The sequence below is a fragment of the Musca domestica genome, unplaced genomic scaffold, assembly GCF_030504385.1.
Source record: "Musca domestica strain aabys unplaced genomic scaffold, Musca_domestica.polishedcontigs.V.1.1 307, whole genome shotgun sequence".
Lineage (NCBI taxonomy): Eukaryota > Metazoa > Arthropoda > Insecta > Diptera > Muscidae > Musca > Musca domestica.
The window spans coordinates 96,752-119,169 of NW_026712306.1; the positions used below are offsets into that span (position 1 = coordinate 96,752).

At 34.7% G+C, this 22,418-nt stretch overlaps 3 protein-coding genes across 4 annotated transcripts; 1 reads left to right on the plus strand and 2 right to left on the minus strand.

The window, feature by feature from the left end:
- The first annotated feature begins 1,152 nt into the window (after positions 1-1,152).
- LOC131803541 (intraflagellar transport protein 80 homolog) lies at positions 1,153-7,661 on the plus strand. Its single transcript, XM_059124888.1, has 8 exons — positions 1,153-1,385; positions 1,445-1,722; positions 4,137-4,315; positions 4,423-4,650; positions 4,713-5,092; positions 5,150-5,319; positions 6,631-7,027; positions 7,085-7,661. Exons 1-8 carry the CDS (start codon positions 1,192-1,194, stop codon positions 7,659-7,661), a joined length of 2,403 nt encoding a protein of 800 aa, XP_058980871.1. The 5' UTR covers positions 1,153-1,191.
- LOC101889184 (glyoxylate reductase/hydroxypyruvate reductase) lies at positions 7,595-12,629 on the minus strand. Its single transcript, XM_005183143.4, has 4 exons — positions 12,158-12,629; positions 8,307-8,638; positions 8,121-8,246; positions 7,595-7,821 (listed from the first exon to the last, which is right to left on the minus strand). The coding sequence occupies exons 1-4, from the start codon at positions 12,562-12,564 to the stop codon at positions 7,703-7,705; spliced, it is 984 nt and encodes a 327-aa protein (XP_005183200.2). The 5' UTR covers positions 12,565-12,629; the 3' UTR covers positions 7,595-7,702.
- A 3,948-nt stretch (positions 12,630-16,577) lies between these two features.
- LOC101889006 (glyoxylate reductase/hydroxypyruvate reductase) lies at positions 16,578-21,773 on the minus strand. 2 transcript variants are annotated; one of them, XM_005183142.4, is made up of 5 exons: positions 21,623-21,773; positions 20,706-21,161; positions 20,306-20,643; positions 20,117-20,242; positions 16,578-16,885 (listed from the first exon to the last, which is right to left on the minus strand). In XM_005183142.4, the coding sequence occupies exons 2-5, from the start codon at positions 21,152-21,154 to the stop codon at positions 16,767-16,769; spliced, it is 1,032 nt and encodes a 343-aa protein (XP_005183199.2). In that variant the 5' UTR covers positions 21,155-21,161; positions 21,623-21,773; the 3' UTR covers positions 16,578-16,766. The 2 variants fall into 2 exon arrangements, with proteins under 2 accessions (XP_005183199.2, XP_019892166.2); XM_020036607.2 differs by lacking the exon at positions 21,623-21,773 and having other exon boundaries at positions 20,706-21,459.
- Positions 21,774-22,418: the final 645 nt, after the last annotated feature.

Below are 22,418 nucleotides of genomic sequence, written 5' to 3' on the forward strand. Positions count from 1 at the left end.
CAATTCCGGTAAATAATGTCGCTATAATCATCAAAATACCGAATAACGGATGGTACGGTTATATGGGGGCTATACGAAGACGTGGACCTACATGGCCCATTTGCAATACCAAAAGTCCTGCAGACATAGTACACATTTGAGTAACATTTTATCAACCTACCTCATTTCTTTCGGAAGCTGGAGTGATTTCCACAGACGGACAGACGAATAGACGGACGGACATTGCTAAATCGACATAGTGGGGTCTAAAGTGTATATTTCGAGGTGTTACAAACAAATGACAAACTTAATATACCCTCCATACTATGGCGGAGGGTATAAAAATCAAACGATTCCGTAAAAAAATGGGAAAACCCATAACATTACCAAATATACGGTGATACCGTTATACGGAAGATTTAACACAATGTGGGCCTATATTAACGGTGCATGGGGGTTAGGAACACGTAGCAACCTTTAAGTACTGAATTCCAGACATTTTCGTTTAAAAATGTGACGAAAGTCGGCGGTATACGGAAAGTTGATCGATGGGCTATAGATCTTCGGACTGGATCTAAGTTCAGGCCCAAAACGCATGTGTACTGCATTGTCCGTTTTTTTTTTCAAATATATCATTTTAAATCATTTTTTTTTTGGAATTTTTTTTTTTTAAATATTTTTTTTCATTTTTTTTTCAGAAAAAAACGGCTTTTTATCTTTCCTTAAAAAATAAAAACTTTTGTTTTAAAATTTCTGAAAATTGTACAATTTTTTATATTATTCTACAATTATTATACTATTTTAGAAAAATTTTTTTTTGAAAATTTACCTCTATCCAATACCTACTTGGCGTTGGTATAAATTTTAAATGAAATGGTAATCCTACAATGAGAACACATTTCGTTTAAAAGGAGACAAACTATTCCTTCCCCATTTTCTCAACCTATGAGAAGAGTTAGTGGCGACATCTACACGTGCATAGCTGTAACTATATAATAATATTTGTGAAAAACATCCCCCTATTTTCAAATTGTACCCAAAACAAAATGCAGCAGGTGTTTGCCGTTTAAATTTGTGTCCTTTAATAATTTCAGTCGTTGCCATGGCACTGGCTGGTATATTAAAAATGACAGACATTTTTTTCTTAGTCCTTAAAAATTCAATGAGCCTGACTAAATCTCAAATGCAAAAGCAAAGAAAATTAATAATAAAATGAAATTGAAAACTCATATTTGCAAAAAGACACCAACGAACATCAATGGAGAATATGGTCTGAATTTAAATTCAAATAACATCACTAGTGGACCAGGAGGAAATAAGGAGAATGCCAACAATGATAAAACTTTGGAAAATCTACCCTTGAGCTGTGTCGATTGGAGCAGCAATGATGAAATTTATTTTGTGAGGTAAGATATAAATATTAAACAATTAACAAAAATGAAATGAAAAAATGTCTTTCTTTCAGTGATGACCACCAAATATTCAAATGGAGCTCAGCAACCAGGGACTCCGTGGAAGTGGCAAAATTACCGGATGATTTCATACCCACTGACTTGCATTGGTTGCTTTTGGGTGGCCGCAGCAGCGGTGGTGGCAAGGGCAGTGACACCCTGCTCATTTGCAGCAATGATGGCCGTTTTATTATTTTGAATAAAAGTTCAAGGGTTGAGCGGAGTATAACAGCTCATGCGGCGGCAATTTCTTCGGGCAGATGGAGCCCAGATGCAGCTGGTTTGTTGACGGGTAAGAAATAAATAAAAAGTGAAATCTGGGTTTATTGATCTAATGATCTTTGATAAAAATTCTTTAATAAATCCACGTATATTGGCCTTAAGATCCTTAAAAACTGTTCTTTAATAAATCCACATTTATTGGCCTTAAGATATTTAAAATATATTCGTTAAAAAATCCACGTTTATGGCATTTAAGGTCCTTGAAAAATATTTTTTAAAAAATCCACGTTTATGACCTTAATTTCCTTGAAAAATATTTTTTAAAAAATCCACGTTTATGACCTTAATTTCCTTGAAAAATATTTTTTAAAAAAATCCACGTTTATGACCTTAATTTCCTTGAAAAATATTCTTTAAAAATCCACGTTTTGATGAAAATTATTTAAAAAATCCACGTTTATACCCCTTAAGGTCCTTGATAAAAATTACTTAAAAAATCCACGTTTATACCCCTTAAGGTCCTTGATAAAAATTCTTTAAAAAATCCGCGTTAATTGTTGAGATGGTCCTTGATAAAAATTCTTTAAAAAATCCACGTTTATACCCCTTAAGGTCCTTGATAAAAATTCTTTAAAAAATCCGCGTTAATTGTTGAAATGGTCCTTGATAAAAATTCTTTAAAAAATCCACGTTTATGGCCTCTAAGGTCCTTGAAAAATATTTTTTAAAAAAATCACGTTTATGGCCTCTAAGGTCCTTGAAAAATATTCTTTAAAAAATACACGTTTATGGCCTTAAGGTCTTTGAAAAATATTCTTTAAAAAATCCACGTTTATGGCCTTTAAGGTCCTTGAAAAATATTCTTTAAAAAATCCGCGTGTATGGCCTTCAAGGTCCTTGATAAAAATTCTTCAAAAAATCCACGTTTATGGCCTTTAAGGTCCTTGAAAAATATTCTTTAAAAAATCCACGTGTATGGCCTTTAAGGTCTTTGATAAAAATTCTTCAAAAAATTCACGTTTATGGAATCTAAAGTCCTTGAAAAATATTCTTTAAAAAATCCACGTTTATACCCCTTAAGGTCCTTGATAAAAATTATTTAAAAAATCCACGTTCAAACCCCTTAAGGTCCTTGATAAAAATTATTTAAAAAATCCACGTTCAAACCCCTTAAGGTCCTTGATAAAAATTATTTAAAAAATCCACGTTCAAACCCCTTAAGGTCCTTGATAAAAATTATTTAAAAAATCCACGTTTATACCCCTTAAGGTCCTTGATAAAAATTATTTAAAAAATCCACGTTATACCCCTTAAGGTCCTTGATAAAAATTATTTAAAAAATCCACGTTTATACCCCTTAAGGTCCTTGATAAAAATTATTTAAAAATTATTTAAAAAATTCACCTTTATACCACTTAAGGTCCTTGATAAAATTATTTAAAAAATCCACGTTTATACCACTTAAGGTCCTTGATAAAAATTATTTAAAAAATCCACGTTTATACCCCTTAAGGTCCTTGATAAAAATTATTTAAAAAATCCACGTTTATACCCCTTAAGGTCCTTGATAAAAATTATTTAAAAAATCCACGTTTATAACCCTTAAGGTCCTTGATAAAAATTATTTAAAAATCCACGTTTATACTCCTTAAGGTCCTTGATAACAATTCTTAAAAAAATCCATGTTTATTGTTGAGATGGTCCTTGATAATAATTCTTTAAAAAATCTGCATTTATTGTTGAGAGAACCCTTGAGGTCCTTGATACAAATTCTTTAAAAAATCCAGATTTATTGTTGAGATGGTGGTTGATCAAAATTCTTAAAAAAATCGACGTTTATTGTAGACATGGTCCTTGATAAAAATTCTGTAAAAAATCGACGTTTATTGTAGAGATGGTCCTTGATAAAAATTCTTTAAAAAATCGACGTTTATTAAGAGATATCCCTTGATAAAAATTCTTTGAAAAATCCACATTTATTGTTGAGATGGTCCTTAATAAAAATTCCTTAAAAAATCCAGGTTTATAACCCTTGAGGTCCTTGATACAAATTCTGTAAAAAATCCACGTTTATAACCCTTGAGGTCCTTGATACAAATTCTGTAAAAAATCCACGTTTATAACCCTTGAAGTCCTTGATACAAATTCTTTAAAAAATCCACCTTTATAACCCTTGAGGTCCTCAATACAAATTCTTTAAAAAATCCACGTTTATAGCCCTTGAGGTCCTTGATACAAATTCTTTAAAAAATCCACGCTAATTGTTGAGATGGTGGTTGATAAAAAATCTATAAAAAATCCACGTTTATTGCTGAGGTGGTCCTTGATAAAAATTATTGCTGAAATGGCCCTTGATATTTCTTTAAAAAAAATCTCCGTTTATTGTTGAGATGGTCCTTGATAAAAATTCTTTAAAAAAATCCACAATCATTGCCTCAAATATCCTTGCAAATATTCTTTAAAAATCATTTAACTCATTTCCAGCTGGGGAGGATGGAGTCATAAAAATCTGGTCTCGATCGGGTATGTTACGTTCCACGGTTATACAGAGTGATGAACCCATACGTTGCGCCAGATGGGCGCCCAATTCGACCTCGATTGTTTTCTGCCAAGGCGGTTATATATCGGTCAAACCCTTGGCTGCTAACAGTAAATTGATAAGGGTGAGTTAAAGGATCATCTGAACGAAAGAATATATATTGAAGACAATATCTGCACATGTCCTAAAGGACTAATAATATGTCATCGCTTTTTTTATTTCCTTAAATAGTGGTGTGCCCATGATGGCTTGGTTTTTTCTCTTAGCTGGTCGCCACATTCGAATATTATAGCCTCAGGAGGTGAAGATTATCGTTTTAAAATTTGGGATTCACAAGGGTCCAATTTATTTACCAGTACTACCGAAGAGTATGCCATCACAGCTGTGGCATTTAACCCCGAAAAGGATATTCTATTGGTTAGCACATTCAATATGCTGAAATTGTGCTCCACAGCCGGGGTAGGTACTCTGAAAATTTGAAATACTCCCATAAAAATTATCATATATTTTTCCTCCGATAGTGGTCCTACAGCACAGCCCGCTTTAACGAACCGGTGGTTGGCTCATTTCATGCCCTCTCCTGGTCATCGGATGGTACTCAGGTGGCATGTGGTACCTCTACTGGACAACTAATTGTGGGTTATATTGTCCAGAAACAAATGATATCGAGAAATTTAAAGGCCACAACAACTGGACGCAAATCTCTGCGTTTGGAGGACATAACCAATGGCAGCAGTGATATGTTGGAGTTCACTGAGAGGATTATAAATTTCGCTCTGGGTTATGGACATTTGATTGTGGCCACATCAAATCAAATACATATTTACAATGAGAAGTACATCAATACACCGATTATAATTGATGGTCGTACCGATGTGAGGGTCATACAAGTGGGCAAGAAGTAAGGGGTGTAGTTTGGAAATTTTGAAAAATTAATAACTTATGATTTATTCTTCAGATTTTTCATGGTTTTGGACTCAACATCGATATGGGTATATACTTATACTGGAAGATTACATTTGAATCCCCGCTATCCTGGCAGTCAAGCGCAGATTCCATTGCTTAATGGGCGCAGTATCTCGCTGGGATTGGATACGCTGGTTGTAAGGGATAACTCCGATACTATGGGTAAGGCAAAACCTCAAGAAAGAACGTATATGTAAGTCTTCTATGGATCGAAGAGCTTCTGCAACTCTTCTATGGATAGTAGACTTTCGGATGGTATTCTACAGACTGAAGACCTTCGGAAGCTCTCCTAAAGACAAATAACGTTCAGAAGCTCTTCTATGGATAGAGGACCTTCCGAAGATCTTCTAAAGACGGAGGACGTTCGGAAGCTCTTATATGGATATAGAACCTTTGGAGGCTTTCTATGGATAGAGGGTCTTCGGAAGCTCTTCTATGGATAGAGGACTATCAGAAGCTCTTCAACGGATTGAGGACCTTCGGAAACACTTCTACGAATAGAGGACCTTTGGAAGCTCTTTAACGGATCGAGGACCTTCGGAAGCTCTTCTATGAAAAGAAGACCTTTGAAGGTCCTCTATGAAAAGAAGACCTTCGGAAGCTCTTCTATGAAAAGAAGACCTTCGGAAGCTCTTCTATGAAAAGAAGACCTTCGGAAGCTCTTCTATGAAAAGAAGACCTTCGGAAGCTCTTCTATGAAAAGAAGACCTTCGAAAGCTCTTCTATGAAAAGAAGACCTTCGAAAGCTCTTCTATGAAAAGAGGACCTTCGAAGGCTCTTCTACGAAAAGAAGACCTTCGGATGCTCTTCTATGAAAAGAAGACCTTCGGAAGCTCTTCTATGAATAGAAGACCTTCGGAAGCTCTTCTATGAATAGAAGACATTCTGAAAATCATATTTGAATAGAAGATCCTTTGAAGCTCTTCTATGGATCGAATATCTTCTGAAGCTGGCTTGAATACCTCTTCTATAGTCTTCTGAAGCTTTTCTACAAGACTTTCTGCTTCTGTAGCTCTTTTATGGCTAGAAGACCTTCTGAATTTCTTCTATGGATCGACGAACTTCTGCAGCTCTCCTATAGCTAGAAGAGCTCCTGCTCTTCTATCGATCGACGAACTTCTGCAGCTTTCCTATGGCTAGAGGAGCTTTAGCAGGTCTCCTATGGCTAGATGAGCTTTTGCAGGTCTCGTATGGCTAGAAGTGCTCCTACAGCTCTTCTATGGCTAGAAGATCTTTTACAGCTTTTCTGTGAGTGGAAGAACTTCTGCAGCTCCTTTATAGCTAGAAGACCATTTCTATGGCTAGAATACCTTCCGAGGCTCGTCTATAGCTTGAAGAGCTTCTGCACTTCTTGTATGGATCGAAGAGCCTTTGCAGCTATTCTTTGGATCGAGGAGCGTCTGCAGCTCTTCTATGGAAAAAATACCCCATTAAGCTTTCCACTTCTAAAATCTCTTACGCTTCCACTTTCAGTCCTGCATATCTTCGATTTAATCCCTGGAGCCACGCGCCAATATGAGCCATTTATGCTGAAGGCCAAGACGCAAATCGCTGAAATTGCCGCATGTCGAGCTGGGACGGTAGATGATCAATTTGTTGTGATGATAGACAACAATCGGGAACTTTATATAACTGAGACAAGGAATTTGAACAGTAGTTCCGAGAGAAGTGCAATTGGTGGTGGTATAAGTGGATCAACATCGGGAGAGATTTATAAAATTGGAACACAGGTGACGACAGTGCAGTGGGCAAGTGAATCGAATATTTTGGTCGGCGTCCATGACACCTGCTACAGTATTTGGTACTGTCCCGGTGAGGGAGCACCAGATCCAACCATTATTGCCTTAACCACAGTGACCATAGATGCCACGTAAGTTAGGAACGGATTTTAATTTTTAAATTCTTAGTTCGTTTTTTCCTCCTCCAGGGAATTTGGTAAAAATATAGCCATTGAATCCTTTGAAGACTCCATTGTCACATTCCGCTGTGCAGGGGCGTTGTTACCCATAACCGTCAATATGTATTGTGAAATATTGCATCGCACTCTGGCCGAGGGCCAGTGGCAGCAATCGTTAAAGATTTGTCGTTTGGCCCATAATGCCTATCTGTGGGCCACCCTGGCCGCCGTGGCTACTCGTAAAAATCAGCTTCAAATTAGCGAAGAAGCCTATTCGGCGGCATTACAAATCGATAAGGTTAGCTATTTACAGCACATCAAAACATTGGATCCCTCCAGCCCTGAATATATGGCGGAAAATTCTCTGATGCTGGGAAGACTCATTGAAGCCGAAACGATTTTAATTCATAATCGAAAATATCGTGAAGCTGTGGCCTTGTGTTTAAGAATGCATAACTGGCGTAAGGCTCTGGAAGTGGCCCAGAAACATGATCCCGATTTGATGGAGGTGGTGCTGGAGCAGAGAAGGAAATATTTGAATGCTCTGAATCGTGAGGAATGGGATACTTTATTTATAAGTTTAAGTGTTAAAGATAATGATGAGTAAATTTGAAATTAAAATTTTAAAGAAATTCGGATGGTTGGTTTTTAATAGGCAGGACAGACCATGGGTTTTCCTTCGAGGGCATTGATAAGATTATTGGCTGCCAACATGGCCATTTCAGTGGTGGTCTTTAGAGTTTGGGTGCCCATGTGAGGGATGACAACTGAAAATTAAGAAAAAAAATGAAGAAGTTAAACAAAATAGTGCGGACTTAAATATTGGCTTCCTATTCCCAGTCTAAAGGTGAGGATACATACGATATTTTATGAGATAAAGCAACGTCTAGGTTTTTAATATAAGAATGGACCGGAATCGCTCTAAGTCAACTCAAAATGTATGGTTTATTTACAAAAAAAAAAAAAAAACTTGATGCCACATAAAAAATTCTCCTTTGTGTTCTCACCTTAATGCGGTTCGGAAGCCGAACCATTATTGGAACTAAAAAATACATTAAATACCTACCACAATTTGGTATTTTCATTAAAGGATCATCGGCGGGCAATGGCTCCGGGGTCATAACATCCAAACCAGCGGAAAATATTTGACCCGTTTTCAAGGCTTCAATCAAGGCGTCTTGATCCACAATTCCTTAAAAAAATTAAAATTATTTAAATAAAATTGAAACCACAGAAAAGCCAACACCCTTACCTCCCCGACCCACATTGACGAAGACACAATTCTTTTTCATTTTACCAAATGCTTCGGCATGAAATTTCCCCTTTGTTTCCGCAGTTAAGGGACAAGCCACCACCAAGAAGTCACTTTCCTTCAGTAGTTCATCAAATGTCACATGGTGGGCTCCAAAGTCAACATCATTCTCTCTTCGCGTCCTTGTGTGGTAGATGATTTTCTTAACATCCCAACATTGCAGACGTTTGGCGATGGCTTGACCAATTCCTCCAAATCCCATGAATCCAATGACAGAATCACGTATCTCTTGACCCATCAACCAGTTAATGCGCTCCTTTTCCCACTTGGAGCTGGAATAATCAGATAATACCGCAAATTTAATGACCACCCTAATGTCATATAGTAAAGCTTTTCCTAAACAAAAGCTTTTAACTCAACTGTTAAAAGTTAACAGCACAAAAAATGTTAATAACACTTGAACTTTAAATGTAATCGAAAGTTTCCTGTTTAACCCTTAAATGAAAAAATTTCGAACAAAGGCTATATCAGATTAGGTAGAGTATTAGACCAATAAACGTGGATTTTTTAAAGAATTTATATCAACGACCATCTCAACAAAAAATGTGGATTTTTTAAAGAATTTTTATCAAGCCCCATCTCAACAATAAACGTGGATTTTTTAAAGAATTTTTATCAACCAACATCTCAACAATAAACGTGGATTTTTTAAAGAATTTTTATCAACCAACATCTCAACAATAAACGTGGATTTTTTAAAGAATTTTTATCAACCAACATCTCAACAATAAACGTGGATTTTTTAAAGAATTTTTATCAACCAACACCTCAACAATAAACGTGGATTCTTTAAAGAATTTTTATCAACCAACATCTCAACAATAAACGTGGATTTTTAAAGAATTTTTATCAACCAACATCTCAACAATAAACGTGGATTTTTTAAAGAATTTTTATCAACCAACATCTCAACAATAACGTGGATTTTTTAAAGAATTTTTATCAACCAACATCTCAACAATAAACGTGGATTTTTTAAAGAATTTTTATCAACCAACATCTCAACAATAAACGTGGATTCTTTAAAGAATTTTTATCAACCAACATCTCAACAATAAACGTGGATTTTTTAAAGAATTTTTATCAACCAACATCTCAACAATAAACGTGGATTTTTTAAAGAATTTTTATCAACCAACATCTCAACAATAAACGTGGATTTTTTAAAGAATTTTTATCAACCAACATCTCAACAATAAACGTGGATTTTTTAAAGAATTTTTATCAACCACCATCTCAACAATAAACGTGGATTTTTTAAAGAATTTTTATCAACCACCATCTCAACAATAAACGTGGATTTTTTAAAGAATTTTTATTCAGGACCATTAGACCAATAAACGTGGATTTTGTAAAGACTTTTTCTCAAGGACCATTAGACCAATAAACGTGGACTTTTTAAAGAATTTTTATCAAGGACCATTTGACTAATAAACGTGGATTTTTTAAAGAATTTTTATCAAGGACCATTAGACCAATAAACGTGGACTTTTTAAAGAATTTTTATCAAGGACCATTTGACTAATAAACGTGGATTTTTTAAAGAATTTTTATCAACCACCATCTCAACAATAAACGTGGATTTTTTAAAGAATTTTTATCAACCACCATCTCAACAATAAACGTGGATTTTTTAAAGAATTTTTATCAACCAACATCTCAACAATTAACGTGGATTTTTTTAAGAATTTTTATAAAGGACCTTTTGACTAATAAACGTGGATTTTTTAAAGAATTTTTATCAACCAACATCTCAACAATAAACGTGGATTTTTTAAAGAATTTTTATCAAGGACCAAGCCAACAATAAACGTGGATTTTTTAAAGAATTTTTATCAAGGACCAACCCAACAATAAACGTGGATTTTTTAAAGAATTTTTATCAAGGACCAACCCAACAATAAACGTGGATTTTTAAAGAATTTTTTATCAAGGACCAACCCAACAATAAACGTGGATTTTTTAAAGAATTTTATCAAGGACCAACCCAACAATAAACGTGGATTTTTTAAAGAATTTTTATCAAGGACCAACCCAACAATAAACGTGGATTTTTTAAAGAATTTTATCAAGGACCAACCCAACAATAAACGTGGATTTTTAAAGAATTTTTATCAAGGACCAACCCAACAATAAACGTGGATTTTTTAAAGAATTTTTATCAAGGACCAACCCAACAATAAACGTGGATTTTTTAAAGAATTTTTATAAAGGACCTTTTGAATAATAAACGTGGATTTTTTAAATAATTTTTATAAAGGACCTTTTGACTAATAAACGTGGATTTTTGAAAGAATTTTTATAAAGGACCTTTTGACTAATAAACGCGGATTTTTGAAAGAATTTTTATAAAGGACCTTTTGACTAATAACGTGGATTTTTTAAAGAATTTTTATCAAGGACCAACCCAACAATAAACGCGGATTTTTTAAAGAATTTTTATCAAGGACCAACCCAACAATAAACGCGGATTTTTTAAAGAATTTTTATCAAGGACCAACCCAACAATAAACGCGGATTTTTTAAAGAATTTTTATCAAGGACCAACCCAACAATAAACGTGGATTTTTTAAAGAATTTTTATCAAGGACCAACCCAACAATAAACCTGGATTTTTTAAAAAAAATTTTATCAAGGACCAACCCAACAATAAACGTGGATTTTTTAAAGAGTTTTTATCAAGGACCAACCCAACGTGGATTTTTTAAAGAATTTTTTTATCAAGGACCAACCCAAGAATAAACGTGGATTTTTGAAAGAATTTTTATCAAGGACCAACCCAACAATAAACGTGGATTTTTGAAAGAATTTTTATAAAGGACCTTTTGAATAATAAACGTGGATTTTTTAAATAATTTTTATAAAGGACCTTTTGACTTATAAACGTGGATTTTTTAAAGAATTTTTATCAAGGACCAACCCAACAATAAACGTGGATTTTTGAAAGAATTTTTATCAAGGACCAACCCAACAATAAACGTGGATTTTTGAAAGAATTTTTATAAAGGACCTTTTGAATAATAAACGTGGATTTTTTAAATAATTTTTATAAAGGACCTTTTGAATAATAAACGTGGATTTTTTAAATAATTTTTATAAAGGACCTTTTGACTAATAAACGTGGATTTTTGAAAGAATTTTTATAAAGGACCTTTTGACTAATAAACGCGGATTTTTGAAAGAATTTTTATAAAGGACCTTTTGACTAATAAACGTGGATTTTTTAAAGAATTTTTATCAAGGACCAACCCAACAATAAACGCGGATTTTTTAAAGAATTTTTATCAAGGACCAACCCAACAATAAACGCGGATTTTTTAAAGAATTTTTATCAAGGACCAACCCAACAATAAACGTGGATTTTTTAAAGAATTTTTATCAAGGACCAGCCCAACAATAAACGTGGATTTTTTAAAAAAAAATTATCAAGGGCCAGCCCAACAATAAACGTGGATTTTTTAAAGAATTTTTATCAAGGACCAGCCCAACAATAAACGTGGATTTTTTAAAAAAAAATTATCAAGGGCCAGCCCAACAATAAACGTGGATTTTTTAAAGAATTTTTATCAAGGATCATTTTTTTTGAACAATTTTTCTGCATTTTTTTTTTTTTTTTGATTTAGAAATGCGTTGCATCATTTCTAAAGTTTCCATCCTATCCTCTGCCCATTTAAGGGTTAATAAATATATATAAAAGCTTTTTGTAGTAGGAAAGCTTTCGCTAATAGAACAGCTGTTCCGCTAGCCATTAATTAATTCATTGATAAACAACAATCATGAATTCCACTTACTTTTCGATTAGCTGCCGTCCGGCATGAAAGAAACGTCCTGCTGCTATCATCAGTCCTATGGCCAAATCAGCCACTCCATTCTTAACGACGCCCGGAGTATGCCCCAATGGCATTTGACGACGCTTAAATTCCGGCACATCAACATAATCAATGCCCGATGACATTGTGCTAACCGCTTTTAGCTGTGAACCGGCCGCATCGAGTACTTCTCCATTCAATGGTTGATAGGAGGCCCAGAAGATGGCATCAACACCGGGTAATTTCTGAAGTATATCCGAACGAACCGGGGGAATATTTTCACAGACAATCGTCTCACATCCTTTCTGGCGAAGGAATTCCAGCGCGGGAAGTGGTACCTCCGGATGGGTGACGAGAACTTTGTACAGACGACGAGCGGCAGATGTCATAGCGTGTGGCGTGTGTGTTTTGATAGGCAAAATTTAAACAACTGCTGAACAACTTTTGCTCAGCATGCAATGGAAAACTTTCGGACAACAACAAGTTGATAAGGAGAAATTTAAGAAAGAGAGAGAATGTGTGTTCTCTTTTAATAGTAAAAAGTATGAGATAAAATAAAGAGTGCGATGTGTCTAAGAGAAATTTGATTGGAAATATGTTAGGAGATCTTTAGGAAGATGAAAGACATTTTGAAACATCCTAATAACTATGTATAAAAGAGTAGTAAAATAGCTGACTGACTGATATAGAATCAACGCCTAGACGAAACGGCAGGAGCTTTTGAAATTTTGAGCGAGGTCCAGTTTGGGGGCCTGGAATTTTGGAAATTCGCAAGGCAACAAATAGTACTAAAAATTGAATACATTTTTGTAGACTAAAGAAATGAGTTAGAATTCTGAAATTTGGAGTGAGGATCACTGATAGAATGCAGGATAGATGTACCACCAAAGGGGTTTTGAAAATTCGAACTGTATGGTTATGAAATTTCCAACATTGTACTAAACTTCTAAAATGGTGCTATTTGGTTTTATGTGAACGGAAGCTAAAATCTTGAAAATTAATATAAGAATCAAGGTTGGAAGGTAAGTTGGATGTATAAGGATGGCTTTGCAAATGCGAAATAGGTGTGCGAACTGTACTAAATGGTAAAAAATTTAGAACAGTTTGGTTTGGGGAGAACTGATGAAGCTGGAATTTTGAAATGGTGTATTGGGTACTGCAAGTGCACGAAAAGTACTAAATATTATTATATCTGGTACAATTTGGCAGTGGGTGAACAGATAGCGCTGGAAATCTGAAGTTTGGTATTGAGGTCGCTGTTTATGTGTAGCCTGGACATATGGAGGTGGTTTCGTTAGAAGTTCTTAGAAATCTAATTTTTGAACAGAAGACCTTCGAATAATGACCAGAAGTAGGAAAGCCTCATATTACGGATCTAGTAAACATAAATTCCGTTTGGAGAGCAACTTTGGAATTTTAGATCTTCAATAGATTGAAAAACTTTGGAGGTTTTCGCTATATAGAAAGAAAATCCTTACAGGCCTTCAGTAAATTGAGGACCTTATATGATCTTCTAAAAGAGAAGACCTTTTTTAGCCTTCTGTACAGAGAAAACGCTTTTGAGATATAATAGAAAATTAGAAATGAAAGCTCTTTGAGGTCTTTGATATATTTAAACAATTTTTGAGGTCTCCTATTTATTGAATACGTTTTGACTGACTTTATGGAGGTATTTTAAAGATAGAACCCCTTTTAGAAGGCTTCCATAAGCCATTTACATGTCCTTTGTAAATAGAAGACTCATTTAAAGACTTCCACGGATAAAAGGCCTATTGGAGATATTCTATAGAAAGAAGACGTCTTGAGGTGCTCAATAGGTACAACAACTTTTAGGGTTCGTCTCAGTGGAGACCTTTTTTTAATATTTTTAGATTGAAAAAATATTTGAAAAATTTTTCTGACGATTGAAGGCCTTTTGGAGGTATGCTTTAGACAGAATGCATCTGCAATTGATTTAGAACCATTTGAAGGCTTCATATTGATGGAATATCTTTGAGGGCTCCTGTAGATAGCATGCCTTTGAATGTCTTTTATTGCTGGAAAACTTTGTGGAGGGCTTGACTTGAAGAGCTTGAAATCCTCCTTTGGAAAAAATATATCTTGGTAATCTTCTATAGATGGAAGAGGACTTTAAAAGTTCGAAGAAAACCTCTGAGAGCTCTTTTTCTGATAGAAGGTGATCAGGTGGACATTCGGGCGACTTTCGAAATGTGTTTTAGTCTCTTGGATGTCCCAGTAGATAGTTGACTTTTCCATGTTCTTCTACAGATAGAAACCCGTTTGGAAAGCTTCTATAGAAAAAAGATTTTTGCAGTTGGATGTATTCAAAGGAGAAAAAAAGGAGATTGAATGGACTTCAAAAAATCGATCTACTGGAGATAGGAGACTTTAGAGAGGTCTTCAGCAAATAGAGGACCTTCAGGTCCTTGAAGGTTCTAGTATAGAGAAGACTTTTCGAAGGTCTTCTATGGATAAAAAGAAATCACATAGAAAGCTTTTATAGATAAACGATTTTCTACAGTTGGCGATCTTCAAAAGTTCGAAGAAAACCCCTGAGAGCCCTTTTTCAGATAGAAGGCGATTGAATGGGCTTCTAAAAATAGATCTTCTGGAGATGGGGTACTTTCGAGAGGCCTTTAGAAAATAGAGGACTTTAAAAATGTGTTTCAGCCTCTTGGAGGTCCCAGTAGATCCGCTATCCGAATGGCTATCTTCTATGGAAATTCTCTTTACAGATGACTCTTTACAGTTCTTCTGAAAATAAAATATGTTTAAACCCTCTTCTAGAAATAAAATACTTTAGGAGGTCTAATTGGACTGAAAATCGCTAGATGGACCTTCATAAACCGTTTGTAAGTCTTCTACGCTCAGAATTCCTTTGGAAGTTTTTCTGATCATAGAAGAAGTTTTGAGAGTCTTCCACAGATGAAGGACTTGCGGAAGGGTTGAATATACATAAGACCTTTACAGTTCTCCCATAGGTTTAAAATTTCAAAGAGATCTTCAAAACATAAGTTAGTTTAAGAGATCTACTGGAGATGGAAATTTCCTTTGGAGTCATCTGTAGATATAAGAAGCTCTCAATAGAAGAGATTTTAGAAATCATTGCGATATCTTCTTTTAGAAGAAGGTATTCAATAAATGGCGTACTTTTTGAAGGATTTTTGGAAAAACATGTCTTGTATTGAATACCTTCTATTAAAGGGAAACGTTTTGAAGGACTTTTTTTGAAGCATTCTTTGACAGATACCATTTGAAAGGACCTTCAACGTGTTTTCCGAAACTGGGATACTTTTGAAAGGTCTTATGCAGGGAGTAGAAGTAGACCTTACATATAATGACTTTTAGAAGAACTTTTCAAAATCTCCCAAAGATAGATGTCCTTTCAAAGAGTTTCTAGGCAGAAACAATTTTTGAAGTTTTTCTATGTGTCAATAGGCCTCTGAGGGATCATCCAGAAGTCTTCAGAAGTCCTTATACAAATATTTAAAAATTTCCTTCTTCTGTAAATAGAAGAAGTTTAGAAGGGTTTTATGTGGGTATACGAGGTCTCTAAGGTAATTAAAGAGGTCTTTCTTTGGTTGAAGGCTTTTTGGTAGTCTCCAAGGGACATAACTTTGGGGTTATTCTATAAAAAGGATACCTCTTAAATAACCATTGTGAGGTCTAAACACATCTGATAGCACTTAAATAGGTCTTCTACAGTTGGAAGTCCTTTGGAGTGCATTCCGCCGATGGAAGAACTATGAGAGGTGTCCTGCGGATTAAAGGCCTATGAAAGTTCTTCTAGACAACAATGCCATTTGAGAGCTAAGTTAATAGAAGACCTTTAGCAGATCTTCAATTAAAAAAAGGATTAAGACGAAGGTAATGTATGGGTAGCTACAAGTCCCATCGAAAGCCTCGCATACATAGAATGCCTGTTCAAGATTTTCTACAAAAATCATAATGTGTGTATTAATAGACCACCTCTGCAGATGTTCTAAAAATGGAAGTCCGTTTAAAGTTCTTCTAAACGCACACGACATTGTCTTCCTCAAATATGAAACGCTTAGAATTCTGTGACATTTAAAATGTTTTGTTTTTGAGTTATTGTTTTAAATGTCTTCATTGGTTATAAACAAGCCATTTGAGCTCTTCTTCCGATCAAAAAAAATTCCTACAAATTTTCCATAGCCTCAATACATGTATTTCCATATCTTCACATATCTGCGCGGTCACATGTCGCTATGTATGTAGATTGTCTTGTAAGCGAACCGAAGAAAAAAAATCTCCTCAGGGTATTTAGCACAAACATCTTGTTAATTTTAATTTGAAGAATGTGGTTGGTTGCTTGGTTTTTTTCTCACCACCACGGACGGTGGATGGACAATACAAATCAATTAAAAAAGGCACTCAAAACTTGTTTGGACGCATAGTTTCTTGTTATTTTATTCAAGAAAAAAATAACTGACAACTGCAAATAAATTGTTTTTTTTTTTACATAAACTTCAATTGATTCCTCGCAACCAGTTCTCCATCATTCCAAAACGGCCGGCATCCACTTGGTTTTCATTACTTTGTCCAGGTGCTGATTTGTTTTTAGTGGCATTTAATATGCCGGCGACAACATTGGCTCTCCGACCAGACCTCTCAAGACGTTGTGAGCAGCAATGGTGGCCATGTCGGTGCGCGTGCGCTTTGTGGCCGATCCAATGTGCGGCGTAATGACTGGCAATAGAAAGTGAAATAAATTATTATTCATATGATTATACATTTAGAACACAAAGTGAATAAATTAAATTGTGTGTTTTATTTTAAGAAAGAATTCGAGAATTGTTGCACTGGGTCTGTAGAACCAGACACCAGGAAGTGTTACAGAATTTGTAGCAGGAAGAATACGAGGTTTTTTTCGAAATGTGCAAAAATACAGGTTTTGTGAAATGAACAGTAGATATTGAAGTTGTAAGAGAATTTATATAAGGAAACGGAAGAGGAATGAAACGTAAGGGATATAGAAAAGAGTAAAATGAATTAAAATTTTACATTACTAATCGAATTCTAAAAGGTGATTTTAGGCGAAATTTTTATAACTAAAAAATTAAACATAAATATTAAAGGTTCTCTCTATAAGGAAAATATCTCAAGCCGTATTTTATTTAGAGGAGAGTCCTTAAAAATCCTATCATAGAATGCTGATTTTTTCTAAAGAGATTCTGTCCATTGCAGAACTTTAAAAAATACTGCCTGTAGAACAACCATCAAAATGTGTCCCATTGTAGAAGGCACCTCCAATTTATTTTTTTTTATCATAAGAAGACTTCTCTTCTTGTGCGTTGAAAATAATTCTCAAAATGTATTCCGTTAAGAAGAAGTCTCACAAAGTCCTCTACTTAAAGAATACCTCTCAGAATATATTTCATTAAAATAAGTTTTCTCAAAAGTTTTTATAGCCTCCACCATAGTATGGTGGGTATATTAAGTTTGTCATTTCGTTTGTAACACCTCGAAATATACAATTTAGACCCCACAAAGTATATATATTGATTGATAAAATTTTATTCAAATGTATGTGTAGGTCCACGTTTTGGTATAGCCCCCATATAAGAGTCCCTCCCGATATTCGGTATTTTGATGACTTTAGCGACAATATTCATCGGAATTGTTTAAAATTTGGTATTTGAAGTTCGAAATGGATTCTACAACCTAGGACAGGAGATTGTATGTGCGGGTCCACGTCTTCGTATAGCCCCCATATAACGGCACCTCCCGATTTTCGGTATTTTGATGATTTTAGCGACATTATTGACCGATTTTTTTATTTAAGTTTCCTGATTATTGTATTGGCTTATGACAAATGTTACCTATGCATTTTATTGTTTTAGAGAATTGCCAAATTCGTTCCAAATGTTGGAGGGTATTCAAAGTTCGGCCCGGCCGAACTTACAGCTTTTTTACTTGTTTTTTTTTTTAATATTAGACATCCTAGATGATATACTTTTCAAAAGTACATCTCTTAAAAAGACTTCTGTGCAAGGAAGACCTTCTAAGATATTTTCTATTAAACGGTCTTCTATTAAGAAATAAACTCATACATCATCTCGTCATATATTCTTTTGTAGAATAAATCTACTTCCATGAGAAGACCCAACCTTAATAAAGCAATATATTTGAAGAAAACCATCCAAAGGACCTCCTTAGAAAAAAGCCATGCCAATAGTTATTCTATTGATAGAAGACCTATAAATGGGTCCTCTCTTGATATACGATGAAAATGTATATCTGTCTTAAAATCTTATTAAGAAATTAACTCTCTAAGCAACTTCTGCTGAAAAAAGACCTAAAAACTTCATTTCTCTCCTCTAAACCTTTCTAAAGACTTTCTACGAAAAAAACCGTTCAAAAGTTAAAGTTCAAAAGTCTTCTTTTGACGTGAGACGTTCAAAAAACTTTCTTTCTTTAGACCACTTGTTTTTTTTCTTCTTGAATGGCCACCTCTCGCAATCTTCAATGGAAAAGAACATTCTCAAAAGGTCTTCTATTTATGGAAGAACCTAAAAAAGTATTTTCTCTTTAAAGAACTGATGTAGTCTTCTAACTGTAATCTCTGTAAAGAAGATACCTAAGATACCACTAGAAGAACTCTAAGAACCATTAAAACCAAAAAAGACTTGTAAGGTTTTTCCATTCTCCAACGGGTTTTCAATCCGTAGAACACTTTGGAAGTATTTTATTCATATTCATGGAAGACCTCTAATTGGCACTTGGATCTTCAACACCTGTCCACTGAATGGAGTCCAAGAGGTAATTTATCCAAAAATACATCTAAGAAATTTTCATTCACTACAATATAGAAAGACTTTCTATTGAAATTCTTTCGAAGTCTTTTAAGTCTCATTGAGTAGGTCTTTTGAAATCTTCTAAAGATAGAAATCTTTTTAACTTCTACATATGGATTATCTCCAAGTGCTCACTTCCACATTCAAGGCCTTCGATGTCTATCCTGCAAATAAAAAACCTAAATCACGCCTTCCTTCCATGAAAGACGTTCTGGGGGACTTTCTTCATCTGGACTCTTTATTATTAGAAAATTTTAAAGACTTTCTATTCGCAATGACCTTCTAAAAAATGACCGCAAAATCAAGGCACTTCTCTGTTTTTGGTCCATTTTGCAATCATCTTCCAAAAAATAAAGTTCTACCCTGACCCAAACCCCACCTCCATTTTAAATTTCGTAAGTATCGGACCATAATTGCGACCTGTAGCGTGATTACAAATTAACATGGACCGACGGAGAGATAGACGGACGGACATACATAGCTATATTGACTCAACTCGACGAGATAGGAAGATCCATATATTGATTCCTATGTCGGGGACTAATATTTCAAGTTGTTACATAATTTTTGGCCAAATCAAAGTTATAATACCACCCAACACATAGTGTTGTACCCAATCATTTTAGAAAAAATCAAAATCTCTATATTAAATTCCAAGCTCTTTTTGCCAAATATAGCTCTAAACATTTGGGGTCCATATGTTATTCGAATTATTCCAATTTTAATACGAATTATTCCATTTGAAATTCGAATTATTTCATTTGTAATTTCAATTTTTTCGATTAAATTTATAAATTTAATAATTTGAATTACAAGTGGTATAATTACAATTACAATTGTAATTTTCGAATTACAACTGAAATAATTCGAATTACAATTGGAATTCTCGAGCTACACTTCGAATAATTCGAATTAAAAATAGAATACTCAAAATACAATTAAATTAACTTTGAAAAAGGTGTAGATAAATTTTTTCCAACTCGATTTTTTTTGTTTTTGATTCAAATTCCAAAATTTTAAAATTAAATATGCCGTGAAAGTCGATATTTGTTTACGACAACGAATATCTAATTTATATTTTTTTGCAAAATACCTTATCTATAAATATTCATGTGGAACTTACCAATATTTGGCAAAGTCAACAATTTATCGTTGGCTGGTAAGGGTTCTGGATTCATGACATCAATGCCGGCCGAAAAGATTTGATTTGTTTTCAAGGCAGTGTACAGATCATCCTGATTGACAATGGCTAAAAAGCAAAAAAAAAAAATTAGAAATAAAATTATTATTCAAAAATTCCCTCTCAACTTACGTCCACGGGCAATATTAATCAAAACGGCGGTCTTTTTCATTTTGGGGAATGCAGTCGAATTGAAAATACCCTCAGTTTCGGGGGTGAGGGGAGCGGCAATAAACAAGAAATCACTTTGACCCAACAGCTCATGGAATTCCACCTTCTGGGCATTGAATTGCTTTTCCAGTTTCTTGTCGATGGGACGACGGGTGGTGTAGAGTACACGCTCAATATCGAAACCCTTCAAACGCTTGGCAATGGCCTGGCCAATGCTGCCAAAACCAAAGAAACCCACCGTTGAGTCGCGTACGTCTTGACCCCACATCCATTCGATGTGATAATTTTCCCAAGTGGAACTGGAATTTGAAAATAATTTATGTATTTCATAATTGTTCTGAGAATTTGAAATTGATTTTACCTATCAATTTTAGTGCGACCTTCATGGAAGCGGCGGGCAGCAGATAACATTAAACCCATAGCCAAATCAGCAACAGCATCACTCAGCACAATGGGTGTGTGGCCGAGGGGAATTTTTCGTTTCTTGAGTTCTTCAACATCGACATAATCAATGCCAGCTGACATGGTGGAAATCGATTTCAATTGGGGTCCAGCAACATCCAAGACTTCCTTGTCGAGAGGAATGTGGGAGCCCCAGAACATACCATGGACACCCTTGGCTTTTTGCAGGATTTCCGTGCGATTTGGTGGCAAGCTTTCGCACATAATCAGTTTGCAGCCGCGACTCATTAAATCCAAAGCCTCCTGGGGAACTTCAGGATGGGTTACCAGAATTTTAAAGGTCTCCTCCTCACTGGAGTTTTCCTCACTGCTCTCAACTTTGGGTGTTGTGGATGGTGCCTCGGTCATTTTTCCTCTGCGCGAACCACGGGCCGCATCATTCACAGCAATCAGGGAGCCAAATATCAAAAGGGAAATAAATAAATTTAATTTTAACATTGTTTCTGAATTAATTATTTTTATTTTTGTATCGTTATTTTCCGTTCACTTGCAAAAGCCTTGCTTGATCTGCGTCAACTGATTTCACTGGAAGTTTTGTGGGTTCTTTTTATGAATATCTCCTCGGTGGGATTAAACCCAACAAGCCATGGCGCAGATATGGAGAGAACTTGTTTAGAATCAAGATAAACTTTTGAACTCAGCTTTTTTGGTAGTTTAATGCGCCAACAGCACATTGCTTCGAGCATATCGAACATGTTCGATTGTCTTGGCTCGATCACATTCAAGTCTCTCTTTGCATAATTAATTACAAATTCCTCAGAGAACACATCCCTCTCTTATTATTTTCCAATTTTTTCTTTTTGTTGTCTTACTCACCCGTTTGTTTTGTTGTTCTCGCTGACGTTCGTTCTATACCCTTTCACTGTCAATTGTTTACTGAATTCAACAGCTGCTACTCGAATTCGTTTTGAGCACTACCCATTGCCACAGCACTTGTTGTTGGCAAGTTTCAAAATACAAATTTGCAATCATTGCTCGATTTCTATCTTTCTTGGCCAAAATCGAAGGGGTTCTCTTAGATTAGATATTCCGCCACTTGTCGAAAGCTGTTGCATAGTAAAATTTCATTGTTATCACTATTTTTTTATTTGTTTTTGTAAGTGTTATAATAGGTGTTGTTGTTGTATTTGGTGTGATTGTATTTAAAAACAAATTAACTTTTTTAAGGGGGAGCTATGATTAATCGCCATGTTATGGTTTCGATTCGAAAAGCTTAATAATTAATCTAGTACATTTTGGAACTTTTGTTACTGGATCAATCCAGTAACCTATAGCATGAACTTGGATTTAATGAGATTCTTATCTAATTGCGAGAGATGTAATTTCATTTGAAAACAAATATTTTATTAATTGTTAAATTGTGGGAATAAACAGCCTTTAAACATAGGCTGTAGTGGCAAAACAAAGCGCCACAAAAAAAAAAAAAAAAAAAAAAAAAAAAAAAAAAAAAAAAAAAACCAAATGAAAAGGCAGTAAGTTCCGCCGGGTCCAACTTTAAATACTCTCCACCATTTGGAAAGAATTTGGAAATTTACAAAATATAAAATAAAATTAATAAAATAAATAAATAAATAGTTATATTGGGTTCTATATGAAGACGAGGACCTGTAAT